The sequence below is a fragment of the Paroedura picta genome, chromosome 2 (genome assembly GCF_049243985.1).
Source record: "Paroedura picta isolate Pp20150507F chromosome 2, Ppicta_v3.0, whole genome shotgun sequence".
Classification (NCBI taxonomy): Eukaryota; Metazoa; Chordata; class Lepidosauria; order Squamata; family Gekkonidae; genus Paroedura; species Paroedura picta.
In genome coordinates, this window is record NC_135370.1 from 179261443 (window position 1) to 179276148 (window position 14706).

Consider the following 14706-nt stretch of genomic DNA (forward strand, 5'->3'; position numbering starts at 1 on the left):
TGCTTGTAACCCAAAAGATTGAGAGACGTGGGTTTCTAGTGGGACTAGAGTGAAGTTGTATCCTGCTTAGAAGAAGAAGAAGAGTTGGGATTTATACCCCACTTTTCATTACCCTTCTTCCTCTGGGATTCAGAGGCTTAGTGCCTCTGAACGTGGAGGTTCCCCTCATCCACCATGACTAGCAGTCATTAATAGTTGTCCTCCACAAATCTCTCTATTCCCCTTTTAAATCTGGCTGTGCCTGTGGCCCTCACTACACCCTCTGGCTGCAAATTCCACATTCTGATTGCTCATTCTGTCCATCCTGAATGCATTGCGTGCCTGCTTCTTTGGGTCCTAGTCTTTTTGGGAGGGAGGAGAGGTCCTTTTTGTCACGTCTCCAATCCATGCAATATTTTATAAACCTTGAACTGTCCCTCGATACTCCTTTTATGTCCCCCCCTCTTTTGGTCCACCCCCCCTTTGGCAGGGCAGATGTTCCTGGTCTGTAGCCAATCCTGCAGGCCAGACTGGGACGGGTGGGGGGTTTGAGTGTCAGTTTAAATGTTTAGGACGTTTAAAAAGAAGAGTCTAGAAGAGTTGGTTTTTATACCCAGCTTTTCTCTGCCCAACAGAGGCTCAAAGCGGCTTCCAATCACCTTCCCTTCCTCTTCCCACAACAGACACCTTGTGTGGTACGTGGGGCTGAGAGAGCCCTGACAGAACTTCTCATTCAGATCAGCACTATCAGGACTGTGACTGGCCTGAGGTCACCCATGTGGAGGAGCAGGGAATCAAACCCGGCTCACCGGATTAGAAGCCATCGCTCTTAACTGCTATACCAAGCTATGTTGTCAACTGACCCAACCTGTTTGCAGAAACTGGGTGGTCTATAAATCAAATAATAAATAAATAGCGTCTCTCCCCCCACCCCCCACCCCCGGGTCGTTGCTTTTCTCGACCAAAACAGCTTGGCTTCTCTTTTGTTTTCTTTTTAACTTTGCACATGTGTGAAAGAGACTATCGAAAGTCACTCATCTTTTCTTTCCTCACAGATGACCAGGATACAAAGAGTGATTCTCTGCTATCCCCGGCCAAGAAGCAAGACCCTCCCTTCCTACATCATGAGATCAAACCAGAAAGTGCATCAGGGAAGAAGAAAATTTCAGCCAAGAAACAGAAGACAGATAATGGTAGCGTGGGCCGTTTTCATATTTTTGTGGTAGGGGGGAGAACCAAAGAACCTTAATTACAAGCAGTCTCCGACCCTTACGTGGGCATCTCCTTGGGAAATCACCTTTTTTTTCAGGGCCACTTCTACCGAACCAATACTATTTTTTTGTTCTAGCACCATCTGCTGGAATTGAACCTGATGCAGTGTTTTCGTTGTATTGATGACCTGTCCTCGTTGGACAGGGCAGGGTTCCCCAACATGGTGTCCAAGGGGACCATGGTACCAGGTAGTACTTCCCTGGGCACCTGCCAAACTTTTCATAAAATGGGCAGGGCCAGTGTAAGGGAAGGACTGTATAAGGCAGCTTCATCTGAAACCGCTGTGAGCAGTACTCATAATTGGTTAAGGCCTAAGTGGGCGGAGGGTGGGGCCAGTCCGGGTGAGCGGCCAATCGGAAGGTGTGAAGCTGGAGTTCGGCAGGGAGCGGCCTGGGCAGTGGAGGCTTCCCTGTGGGCATGCTCCAAGCCCCACAGTGAAGCTGGGGACTCAGCGGGGAGGGGGGTGGGACCCCGCATGGGGGGGTCTCCGGGGGATACGGGGGCTGCCACCACGTCCCCCCTTTTTTACTAGGCTTTGAAGCCTAGAATGTTCATAATTCTCATCTTCTTTTGAGCCCCGGCCACAAAGCGACATACCTTCCCTTCCTCTCTCCACCACAGACACTCTGTGAGGGACGTGGGGCTGAGAGAGTTCAGAGAGAACTAGACTGACCCGAGGTCACCCAGCTGGCTGTGTCTGGAGGAGGGGTGGGGAATCAAACCTGGTTCCCCAGATTACAATCCACTACTCTTAACCACGACACCACGTTGAGTCTCTTTAATTTGACTCACGGCGGTTCACAGTAAAACAATAACAACCAGTACACCCCCTAAAAAACCCCCTAAACAACATAGCATTAAGCGTTAAAGACATTGAAAGACATTAAAAAGATGGTAATACAAAGAGTTCTGCCCCCTGTCCAACTATGGTCAAAAGCGCTCTCATTGGGAGCGAAGGTTCTGATCTAAAGAACGCTACAGGATCCTCATTGGTAACCTTACCATGGCCTCAACCATACACCTGGCAGAAGAGCTCTGTCTTACAGGCCCTACAGAAGGCTGACAAGTACGACAGGGTCTGTAGCTCTTCCGGGAGCTCGTTCCACCAGGTTGAGGCCAGGCGAATGTCCCATGGGCCTGGGACAACCAGCAAATTCATACCCGCAGGGGGCATAAGCAGGTAAACGGTCCCGCAGATAAGTAAAAATTAAAAATTAACTCCTACCTATTCACGAAACTCGTCCTGGGCAACCAAGAAACCCCAGAGTTTCACGTCACCCTGGTTGAGATAGCCTGACCTAGAACCTTAAATACGACATTTGTTCTTGAGCAGGGAAATAGAATTAAGCCACTTAGCTGTGCAAACAGACTGACTGGAAAGACGGCACACCAAAGCTGAGCCGGCTGACTTTTTCAGCACCTCCCCTCTACTCATCCCTTTGGTTTCCTGAAATTCCAGTGGTGCCGTTGGTGGACGAGCCGTTGATTCACGCAACTACTTACATCCCTTTGATGGACAACGCTGAGCAGAACTCGGCCACGGGGAAGAGAGAAGTGGCCAGCTTGGCGAAACCGGACGGGATCGAGGGGCTGCAGAAAAGCAACACCAAGAAGCTGAAGAACGAAACTGATAAAGGTACCGGAAAGGGCAACGGGCACGTGGGTGGGGGGGATACTTAGAGCAGCAGAGCCACAAATGCCCAGGGCTCATATAGTGGGTCTGAGACCTGCAGGGGTGGCTAAACTGTGACTCTCCAGATGCCCATGGACTACAGTTTCCATGAGCCTCTGCCAGTTGGTCACGCTGGCAGGGCTCGTGGGAATTGTAGTCCTTGGACATCTGGAGAGCTACAGTTTCATAGAATCGTAGAGTTGGAAGGGACCTCCTGGGTCATCTAGTCCAACCCCCTGCACTATGTAGGAGACTCACAACCCTCTCGCTCATCCCCTGTCACCTGCCACCTCCTTGAACCTCCACAGAATCAGCCTCTCCAGAATCAGCCTCTCCATCAGATGGCTCTCCAGCCTCTGTTTAAAAATCTCCAGAGATGGAGAACCCACCACCTCCCGAGGAAGCCTGTTCCACTGAGGAACCGCTCTAACTGTCAGGAACTTCTGGAGGTTTAGACGGAATTTAGAATCATAGAATCCTAGAGTTGGGAGGGACCTCCTGGGTCATCTAGTCCAGCCCCCTGCACTATGCAGGACACTCCCAACCCTCTCGCTCATCCACTGTCACCTGCCACCCCCTTGAACCTTCACAGAATCAGCCTCTCCGTCAGATGGCTCTCCAGCCTGTTTGGCCACCTCTGCATAAAGTTCCTCTCCTTTGTAATTGCAAATAAAAACATTAGGTGTCCAGATGTGCCATTTTTCTTATCAATTCTTTGAAAGCAGACGCGAGACCCGCCAGACTTGCAGTAATGGTATCTATCTGTGGCCATTGCCTGTTAGAGGACTGGATTTCCACTGGTTCAGAACCTTGGAGTCAGAGAAATAGGAATGTCAGAGACCCAAGGCTGGGTCCTCATAGAATCATAGAACCATAGAGCTGGAAGGGGCCATACAGGCCATCTAGTCCAACCCCCTGCTCAACGCAGGATCAGCCCTAAGCATCCTAAAGCATCCAAGAAAAGTGTGTATCCAACCTTTGCTTGAAGACTCCTGGGCCACCCAGTCCTGCAGGTCCTCGTGATTCCTGTTGATAAAGCAGCCCTTTGTAAAAACGAAGAAAGGCTTATTCTAAGGTTTTACAAAAAGGGTATCGCTAGGCAGTGCAGTCTCTATAGCTCCGCAACAGAGAAATAAAAACATCTCTAATACATTTAGTTCCTGCTATTAGATGGCCCGCCTGTTTACAGGCCGAGGATCCAAGCTGCATCCTGTTCTGTACATCACACTCCATCTTGATAAATCTTAAACATATCACAGCCCACTAGCTTGGCTCAAGCATCAATTCGGCACGGCTTCCCTCCGGCCTGCAGCCTTATTACGGTCATTGCTCTCTGGCCCCAGGTGGTTTGTCAGATCCAATCAGGCATCTCCCCTGCTAGATATTCCCAGAAGATCTTGACCCCCCCACTCCTACTCCCACCCCCTACCCCTACCCATCTGGCTACCCGGCAGAACACAGGTTCTCACGATGAACCAATGGCTGTGTTCTTGAATCCGCCCTTGCAAGAGATAAAGATGGTATCCACAGGATGACCTGCGAGCCGGAGCAGGTCTGCTAACAATCGGGTCAACCCTGAAGGAAATTAGGGCGCTTTGCTTCCAGATAGATCAAAACGGGTGGCCGTGTTAGTCTGTCTGTAGCAGCAGAAAAGAGCAAGTCCAGGAACACTGCAAACTCTGAAAATTTGTGGCCGGGGAGGAGCTTTCATTCTTCAGATAAATGATAAATTCACTCAAAGGTGGCTTTTGGAGACGCACAAACATGACTTTCACATTTGATGGGTCCAGAAGTTACTGGCCTCTTGCTCTTTTCTGCTGCTGCAGACGGACTAATCATAGAATCGCAGAATCATAGAGTTGGAAGGGGCCACACAGGCCATCTAGTCCAACCCCCTGCTCAGAATCAGAATCACAGAATCATAGAGTTGGAAGGGGCCATACAGGCCATAGAATCACAGAATCATAGAGTTGGAAGGGGCCATACATGCCATAGAATCACAGAATCATAGAGTTGGAAGGGGCCATACAGGCCATCTAGTCCAACCCCCTGCTCAGAATCAGAATCACAGAATCATAGAGTTGGAAGGGGCCACACAGGCCATAGAATCACAGAATCATAGAGTTGGAAGGGGCCATACAGGCCATCTAGTCCAACCCCCTGCTCAGAATCAGAATCACAGAATCATAGAGTTGGAAGGGGCCATACATGCCATAGAATCACAGAATCATAGAGTTGGAAGGGGCCATACAGGCCATCTAGTCCAACCCCCTGCTCAGAATCAGAATCACAGAATCATAGAGTTGGAAGGGGCCACACAGGCCATAGAATCACAGAATCATAGAGTTGGAAGGGGCCATACAGGCCATCTAGTCCAACCCCCTGCTCAGAATCAGAATCACAGAATCATAGAGTTGGAAGGGGCCACACAGGCCATAGAATCATAGAATCACAGAGTTGGAAGGGGCCATACAGGCCATCTAGTCCAACCCCCTGCTCAACGCTGGATCAGCCCTAAGCATCCTAAAGCATCCAAGAAAAGTGTGTATCCAACCTTTGCTTGAAGACTGCCAGTGAGGGGGAGCTCCCCACCTCCTTAGGCAGCCTATTCCACTGCTGAACTACTCTGACTGTGAAAACTTTTTTTCCTGATATCTAGCCTATATCATTGTACTTGTAGTTTAAACCCATTAGTGCGTGTCCTAATACAGTGACCCATTTTTGATCTGGTTCCAGTAGGCTTGCCAAAACTGCAGTGTGTTTGCCTCCCCGCTCCCCCCGACCCCGTCCTCTTGATTCCATAATCTGTAACCTGCTTCACGGGGAGCTAATTCTTTTCCTGCGTTAGCTTTGAGATTTGCCCACCTAAATTAGCAACGCTCCACTCCCTTGCCCGGTAGGTAAGCTCCTTGGGGCAGGTATCAGCCGAAGATTTTTCCTGTATTTAGTAGAACATCTGAGGACGTGTCCATGAACTGTAGTAAACCGAGGCCCTTTGCCTCCCTGGTCAGAATTGATTGCCTGCCTCCCTTGGATCTGTTGCCCTGAGTTAGGCATGGCGATTGCTTCTGTTTTAATTGCAGAAAACGCAGAAGTGAAGTTTAAGAACTTCCTCTCGGCCATGAAGAACATGGCTTTCACCGAAGAAGAGGCCTTGAGCGTTGTGGAGCTGCTGAAGGAGAAGTCGAACGTGATCCAGGACGTTCTCCAGAAGGTGAGCGCTCCCTCAAAATGGAAAGGGGAACAGATGGAGCTAGGTGACCCCTGTAACTGCTCTTCTGTTATGGATTGGAAGAGACTCCAGAAATGGGGCCTGTGCAGTCATTGATCTTTTACAAACCGCATGGGCATTTGGGCGCTGAAAGGAGATCGCAGCCCAACAATTGTCTCTCGGGCAGCGGTTCCCCTCTTTTGGAGCTGAAGGTGTTTGTCACTTCCTCTTGGGCTTGATTCTTCTTTTTTCAAACCTCAGGTCATTTCAGAATAGGGAGGGGCTTCTCAAGTAAAACTCGATGCCTTGTGGTCAGTCAAAGTTTGCTTCATGGTCAAATTAGCAGCCTGGGCTGCTGCTTTAGGGTTTTTCTTTAAAACTCCTTAGACCAAGGGTAGTCAAACTGCAGCCCTCCAGATGTCCATGGACTACAATTCCCATGAGCCCCTGCCAGCGTTTGCTGGCAGGGGCTCATTGGAATTGTGGTCCATGGACATCTGGAGGGCTGGTTTGACTACACCACAACCACAACCCCTTGGTCCAGAAACAATAGAGCATGTATTCTAGAACAGGGGGTAGTCAACCTGTGGTCCTCCAGATGTTCATGGCCTACAATTCCCATGAGCCCCTGCGAGCAAACGCTGGCAAGGGCTCATGGGAATTGTGGTCCATGGACATCTGGAGGGCTGGTTTGACTACCCCATAATTGTTTTTTTTTTAAATATCTAACTTATAGCTGCTTTATCTCTCTCTCCTGGATGGCCTTGGTGGGCTTGAACTTGTTGGGTCCCGGAAGCCAAGGAGGGCTGGCCCTGCTTAGAACCCAGATAGGGAACCAGCAGGGAAGTCGAGAGTCACGGCACAGAGGCAGATCATGGCAAACCACCCCTCAATGCCTCTTGCCCTGAAAGCTGGCTGTGACTTCCTTCCAGCCTTGCGGTAACCTGGGTGGCCCAGGCTAGTCCAATCTCACCAGTTCTCAGAAGCTAAGCAGGGTCGGCCCTGGTGAGTGCTTGGATGGGAGACCCCCAAGGAAGCCCAGGGCCGCTATGCAGAGGAAGGCACCGGCAAACCACCCCCGGAGGTCCCTTGCCTTGGAAGCCCTGGACTCCTGGGGGTCCGTGGGAGTTTTGAAGGAGCTCTGAAGTGGCAGGATATGGAAGGGTCTGGGCTGTGTTCTCTTCTTTCCAGCCTAAATGTGGCAGAGCCGCCATAGGAGTCATAAAAGAGCAGTGAGGGAGGCAGCTTGTAAGCTGCTTTGAGACTCCTTATGGTAGAGAAAAGCGGCATATAAGAACCAAATCTTCTTCTTCTTCTTCTTCTTCTTCTTCTTCTTCGTCTTCATCTTCTTCGTCTTCTTCTTCAAAAGGAGGGCTGGCGTAAGGATAGTAATGTCACTTCCGGGGGTGTGGCTTGAGGGCAGGGTCAGCTGACATCACTTCCGGGGCTCCTCAAACCCAGGGCTCCTCAAACCCATTATTCCAGGGGCTCCCCCAGGGTCAGAAGGTTGAAAAGGGCTGCCCTCCAGAGCAGGGGTAGTCAACCTGTGGTCCTCCAGATGTCCATGGACTACAATTCCCACGAGCCCCTGCCAGCGTTTGCTGGCAGGGGCTCATGGGAATTGTAGTCCATGGACATCTGGAGGACCACAGGTTGACTACCCCTGCTCCAGAGTCCCCATGAGCCAAATGCAACTTGGCAGCCCCTTCCGCCCCCCCCCCCCCCACGTTCAGGTTTACTCCAAGCCCCCTGTGAGACGGGCTTGTCCTGTCCGTCCCTCCTCCCCGGCATTCTGTTCCTCTTTGCAGGCCAGCAAGGGTGACTCTGCCGCTGCCGCCCATCAGCTGCAGGAAAAGGAGAAGCTGCTTTCGGCCTCGAGGGAAGAAGCTGCCATCGCCAAGGAGCAGTGCAAGCAGCTCTCGCAGGTATGGTAACCTTTGTAGTTGGCCCGAGAACAAAAGACCTGTCAGCTGATGCAGATAGAAAGACGAGGAAAGCAAACCGGCGATGGCTCAGACAATCCGTTGGTTATAAAGGATCCCGTCGAGCCAAAACAAGCCCTGGAGAGAACGTTGGGCCTCAACCAGGGCCTGGGTCTTCTCAGCCTTGGCCCCCACCTGGTGGAACGAGCTCCCCGAAGAGATCAGGGCCATGGCGGAACTCCCACAATTCCGCAGGGCCTGCAAGAGGGAGCTCTTCCGCCAGGCGTTTGTGTCAGAACTCGAGGATTCTGGTGCAGGGAAGACATTCTCCCAGACGAAACTTGAACATGACTCCATAGTGCAAAAAGGAAAGTTAGTCTTTATTGAGAATATCCACAAAGCAGAGCAGAATACGCAGGGACAGGAACAGCAGCCATTGACCAAGTCAAGGAACTATGTATGATTCCTTGCAGTCTTATATAGGTGTGGGGGTTCAGGTGGGAACAGTGGTTCACAAAGGGAAGGCCTTTGATCTTTTAGACCAGGGGTAGTCAACCTGTGGTCCACCAGAGGTCCATGGACTACAATTCCCATGAGCCCCTGCCAGCAGATGCTGCAGGGGCTCATGGGAATTGTAGTCCATGGACCTCTGGAGGACCACAGGTTGACTACCCCTGTTTTAGACACAAGCTGTCGTTCGGGGGGGTGGGGAGGTGGGAAATGGGCAGTGTTTGCTGGTTGTAAATACAGATGAAAGGAAACCAAAGGAGCAGAGGTGGGGAGGGGGGAATTGAGGAAGGAGTTAGATCGACCCAACTAAGCCCTAAGCCAGCCTTCCAGAGCTACCCTGGACACGGGATATGACAATTTGGTTGAAGCCGACCGAACCAGCAGCACGTCCTGGGCCCCTAGAAACCCCCTCCCCATGTCCTGAACCCCGCTCTGATCTAGCAACGGAATCTTAGCTAGCAAGTTAACCGTTGTTGACCACTGGTTCTAGAATTGTCATATGGAATCGTCATTGGAATGTTACGGAGACTGTTCTCATGAGTTCTTGACACCCCTGTTACTATATATTTATATTTATCTGCTTTATTATTTTTATATTTATCCTCTGCCTCTCACGGCGATGTTGCCTGGAGGCGGCTTACAAGATGAAGCCATAAAACAATAGATCCCATTCAAATCCCCTTAAAATCCCATTCAAGCAACAGTAACAATAATCACAATATCCCACAGTGATAAGATGGCAGTAAAACACTAATCGCCCCAATCCAACTCCGCTGATCCCAACCAAGGCGTTCAAATAGGGCAGGACCCCCAGGACAGAATTCTGGTCAACTATTCTTTTACTCAGTGCTATGAATTATGCCCATGAGGCTGGGAGTTCGATCCCAGCAGCTGGCTCAAGGTTGAAGCAGCCTTCCATCCTTCCGAGGTCGGTAAAATGAGTACCCAGCTTGCTGGGGGGTAAACGGTAATGACTGGGGAAGGCACTGGCAAACCGCCCCGTATTGAGTCTGCCATGAAAACGCTGGGGGGTGTCACCCCAAGGGTCAGACATGACCCAGTGCTTGCACAGGGGATACCTTTACCTTTATGAATTATGCTGTTCTGTGTAAACCACCCTGAGCTGAAAGGGAGGGTGGCATACAAACAAACAAACAAAATCAACTATGTCTCTTTTTCAGTGGCTCTTAAGTAACGTCGAAAGTCCTTTTTGTCATTCAGAAACAATTCAGCTCCCACAACCTTGCAATATACAGGGGATCCTCAGTTCTTCAATTTTATATAAACTGGGGGTTGAACATTGTAGGCGTTTGACCACAGGGTCCCCAGTTTACATAAAATCGAAGAACTCTTGTGGCTGGGGGAGCTGAATTGTTTCTGAACGGCAAAAAGGACTGTAATTTCGACACTACGTAAGAGCCACTGAAGAAGACACATAGTTGAAAATGAGTGCATTGCTCTCCGGGACTCATTTTGCCTCGGTGTGATCCTTTTACAATAAACAGTTTGAGCCCTCACCTGCTGCTTTTTCTCCTTTTTCGCTTTGTAGTTGGCACACCTGGCTTGTTAGGTGGTTTGTGGGAGGGGGCGATTTCAGCAAAAATGTTTTAGCCCAAAGCTTGTTTTCGCCGAATCCATATCTGACATACAAGCCGTCAGAGACAGGGGCACACGGTGAAGACTTTCCTATAGAATCGCCGAGGGTCGGACATGTCTGAACGGATGACATCGTCATCGTATTTGATATGTTTCATACCTTGATGTCAGCCGCCCCGAGACCCATTTTTGGAGAGGAGCGGCCTGAAAAAAAAAGCCATAATAAATACATAATTTTACTCCCCAGCAAGCTGGGTCCTCATTTTACCGACCTCGGAAGGATGGAAGGCTGAGTCAACCTTCAGCCGGCTGCTGGGATGGAACTCCCAGCCTCATGGGCATAATTCATAGCACTGAGTAAAAGAATAGTTGACCAGAATTCTGACCTGGGGGTCTGCCCTATTTGAACGCCTTGGTTGGGATCAGCTGGGTTGGGGCGATTAGTGTTTTACTGCCATTTTATGACTGTGGGATATTGTGATTATTGTTACTGTTGCTTGAATGGGACTTTAAGGGGATCTGAATGGGATCTATTGTTTTATGGCTTTATCTTGTAAGCCGCCTCCAGGCAACATCGCCGTGAGAGGCAGAGGATAAATATAAAAATAATAAAGCAGGTAAAAGCACCAAGCCACGGCTCCTTCCCTGAATCTTGGTACACAGGAAGGTGCCTTCTACCAAATCAAATTCTTGGTCTGCTCAGACTGGCTGTGGCTCTTGGGGAGAAGTCCACCCTTTCATTTGGATAGACCTGCTCTCCCCCCGCCCCCCGCCCCTGGTTAGGATGAGTTTGCCAGCCGGAGTAAACCCTGTTCTACGATGTCCCAGGAGCTGGTGGCCGAAAAGGAAAGAAGCAACCTGGTGGCGGCGAAGATGAGAGAGCGGATCGGCACGCTGGAGAAAGAGCACGGCGTTTTCCAGAACAAAATCCACGGGGGGTACCAAGAAAGCCAACAGATGAAGATGAAGGTAACTCCCCATTTTTAGGTTGTTCTACAGCAGGGGTAGTCAAACTGCGCCCCTCCAGATGTCCATGGACTGCAATTCCCAGGAGCCCCTGCCAGCGAATGCTGGCGGGGGCTCCTGGGAATTGTAGTCCATGGACATCTGGAGGGGCGCAGTTTGACTACCCCTGTTCTACAGAATCCCCTTCTAGGCAGATGCTTTTAGGGAGCGGCAAATGCTCGTTTCGAGCCCAAGGTCACTCAGCAGGTCTCGTGTGTCTCAGAGTGGTTTATATTCGCCTTCCCTGCCGCTCCCCACAATAGAAACCCAGTGGGGCAGGTGGGGCGGAGAGAGCTGTGAGAGAACTGCGACTGGCCCGAGGACACCCAGCTGGCTGCCCGTGGAGGACAAGTGGGGAATCGAACCCAGTTCTCCAGATTAGAGGCCACCCCTTCTAATCACGACACGACAGTGGTCCTCACTTTTGCTGCCTGTACCAGCAGTCGAGTCGAGGGTAGAGAGGGGGGAAATCCTGCTTTCACAAAGGAAGAAAAACGAGTCTTAAGGCACTGACTTTTCTGCTAAGTTTCTCAATTCTTCAGCCATGGTCAAGCAAGAAGCTGTCCCTTGCTTTCATGAGACAGAATCGGGAAGATCTTTATGGCATGAGATTTTGAGGGTCAAGGCTCCCTTTAGCAGAATCTGGGGAAGCCAGTTTGAGTCTTATATAAACTATTTTATAATTAATAAAAGTTTATATAAAAGAATTTTAAAAATGAAGAAGAGTTGGTTCTTATATACTGCTTATCTGTACCTGAAGGAGTCTCAAAGTGGCTTACATTCGCCTTCCCATTCCTCTCCCCACAACAGACACCCTGTGAGGGAGGGGAGGCTGAGAGAGCCCTGAGATTACTGCAGAAGAAGAGTTGGTTCTTAGATGCCACTTTTCTCTACTTGAAGGAGGCTCAAAGTGGCTTACATTCGCCTTCCCATTCCTCTCCCCACAACAGACACCCTGTGAGGGAGGGGAGGCTGAGAGAGCCCTGAGATTACTGCAGAAGAAGAGTTGGTTCTTAGATGCCACTTTTCTCTACTTGAAGGAGGCTCAAAGCGGCTTACATTCGCCTTCCCATTCCTCTCCCCACAACAGACACCCTGTGAGGGAGGGGAGGCTGAGAGAGCCCTGATATTACTGAAGAAGAGTTGGTTCTTATATGCCGCTTTTCTCTACCCGAAGGAGGCTCAAAGCGGCTTACAGTCGCCTTCCCATTCCTCTCCCCACAACAGACACCCTGTGAGGTGGGTGAGGCTGAGAGAGCCCTGAGATTACTGAAGAAGAAGAAGAGTTGGTTCTTATATGCCGCTTTTCCCTACCCGAAGGAGTCTCAGAGTGGCTTACAGTCGCCTTCCCTTTCCTCTCCCCACAACAGACACCCTGTGAGGGAGGGGAGGCTGAGAGAGCGCTGATATTCCTGCTCAGTTGGAATAGCTTTATCAATGCTGTGGGGAACCCAAGATCACCCAGCTGGCTGCATGTGGAGGAGGAGCGGGGAATCAAACCCGGCTCGCTGGATTAGATTTCGGTGTGTCTAACCACGACACCAAGCTGGCTCTCAATAAAATGTTTTACATTCAACATCAACATTTGTGTAAATTCTGTATGCAGAGGCTGTGTATATAGGACTGCCCTTTGCTTGGGTTCCTGTCAGGGTCAGCTGCGCCCTTCGTGTGACCTTTATCAGTTTCTCAAAACCATCTGGCTTGTTGCTGTAAAAACACACCTTAGTTTAAGATTGTGTGATTGGCTTGACCAAGAAGATTTCTTAGAAGAAGGACAGGCCGGCTTAAAAGAAGAACATGGCAGATCAGTTATGGATCATTGTTTAGTCTTAGTTTGGTGTCGTGGTTAGGAGTGTGGACTTCTAATCTGGCATGCCAGGTTCGATTCTGCGCTCCAACACATGCAGCCAGCTGGGTGACCTTGGGCTAGTCACAGCACTGATAAAACTGTTCTGACCGGCATATAAGAACCAACTCTTCTTCTTCTTCTTACAGCACTTAATTGACAAGTATGTGCATTCTGATAAGAGATCGCTTTTTGTGGCCTTTGTTGACTTTAAATCTGCATTTGATTCAATATGTAGAAAAAGAGACACAACCCAGCTGGTCTTTAAAACAGAAAGGAACTACTGATCTTTCTCAATCTCTTTCTCTCTCCTTCTCTCTCTTTCTCTCTAGTTCCAGCAACTTCGTGAGCAGATGGAGGCGGAGATCAATCGTCTCAAGCAGGAGAACGGTATCCTGAGAGACGCTGTCAGCACGTCCACCAACCAAATGGAAAGCAAGTACGCTATTGGTGCTTCTGCCGAACCTCCCGCCCTGAGTGCTTTTCTTTATAAACTAGCCCTTGGGATAGATTCCGTAGATTCTGAGGTAGCGTAATAAAATCAGAGTCCAGTAGCACCTTTAAGCCTTTGGGATGTACCTCTCAGCCAGGGTTTCCTAGAATCACAGAATCATAGAGTTGGAAGGGGCCATACAGGCCATCTAGTCCAACCCCCTGCTCAAGGCAGGATCAGCCCTAAGCATCCTAAAGCATTCCTGAAAACCTGGGATTTCTTGAGTCTTGGAAGGGTTTCTTGAATGGGTGGGTGTTAATTAATCTGATATATGACCCAGGAGGTCCCTTCCAACTCTGTGACTCTATGATTCTAATATATATATCTTAATTTATCGGTGATATGATCATGTTGACCTGCCCCCCTTCCCAAAACGGCCAGTGATGGGCCTCCTGAGGGCACCTGGGATTTGGTCCCTGTGTGACACAGAGTGTGGGACTGGATGGGCCATTGGCCTTGATCCAACAATGCTTCTCTTTTTATGTCTGAGGCAGGGATGCTCTGTCTTGGTGCTTGGGAGGATTTCTGGAGTTCTGGCCTCACTGGTGGACCTCCCAATGACCCCTGGGTTTTGGCCACTGCATGTCACAGACTGTTGGACTGGATGGGCCATTGGCCTAATCCAACATGGCTTCTCTTACTTTCTTATGTAACTGATCACAAGATTGATCAGTTGGCTAAATCATGAATCCCTAGTGAGGACAATTACATTTTCTTTAATTAACTTCATTTTTATCTTGCTTTTCTCCTTACTGGGAACCCAAAGCAGCACATGTCCTCATCTCTTCCATTTTACCCTCATAATAACCTTCTGAGGTAGGTTAGACCAGTGGTCCCCAACCTTTTTGAGGCTGGGAACCGGCAGGGCAACTGCCCGCCTGCGCATGCCGCGCATGCGCGGCCGGGCCACGCATGCGCACATGTGCCATGCGCGGCCGAAATCGGCCCATGGTTTGGGGACCACTGGGTTAGACTGAGAGTATGCGACCAGCTCAAGGCCACCGTGGAGCATCCACAGCACGAGTGGGGATTTGAACTTGGATCTCTCAGAGACTAGTCTTACAATCCTCTAACCAGAAGAAGAGTTGATCTATATTCCCCATTTTTCACTGTCCGAAGGAGTCTCAAAGCGGCTTACAGTCGCCTTCCCTTCCTCTTCCCACAACAGGCACCCTGTGACGGAGGTGAGGCTGAGACAGA

The 14706-nt window shown here is 50.0% G+C and overlaps 1 protein-coding gene across 8 annotated transcripts in view; it reads left to right on the forward strand.

The window, feature by feature from the left end:
* Positions 1-14706, forward strand: part of KTN1 (kinectin 1) — a 126405-nt gene that overhangs the window by 46982 nt on the left and 64717 nt on the right. For all 8 annotated transcript variants that reach the window (XM_077323984.1, XM_077323987.1, XM_077323981.1 and 5 more), the window contains exons 3-8: positions 1035-1172; positions 2711-2887; positions 6007-6137; positions 7943-8059; positions 10991-11131; positions 13346-13452. In XM_077323984.1, the coding sequence (XP_077180099.1) occupies positions 1035-1172; positions 2711-2887; positions 6007-6137; positions 7943-8059; positions 10991-11131; positions 13346-13452 (811 nt within the window). The remainder of the gene's footprint in view (positions 1-1034; positions 1173-2710; positions 2888-6006; positions 6138-7942; positions 8060-10990; positions 11132-13345; positions 13453-14706) is intronic.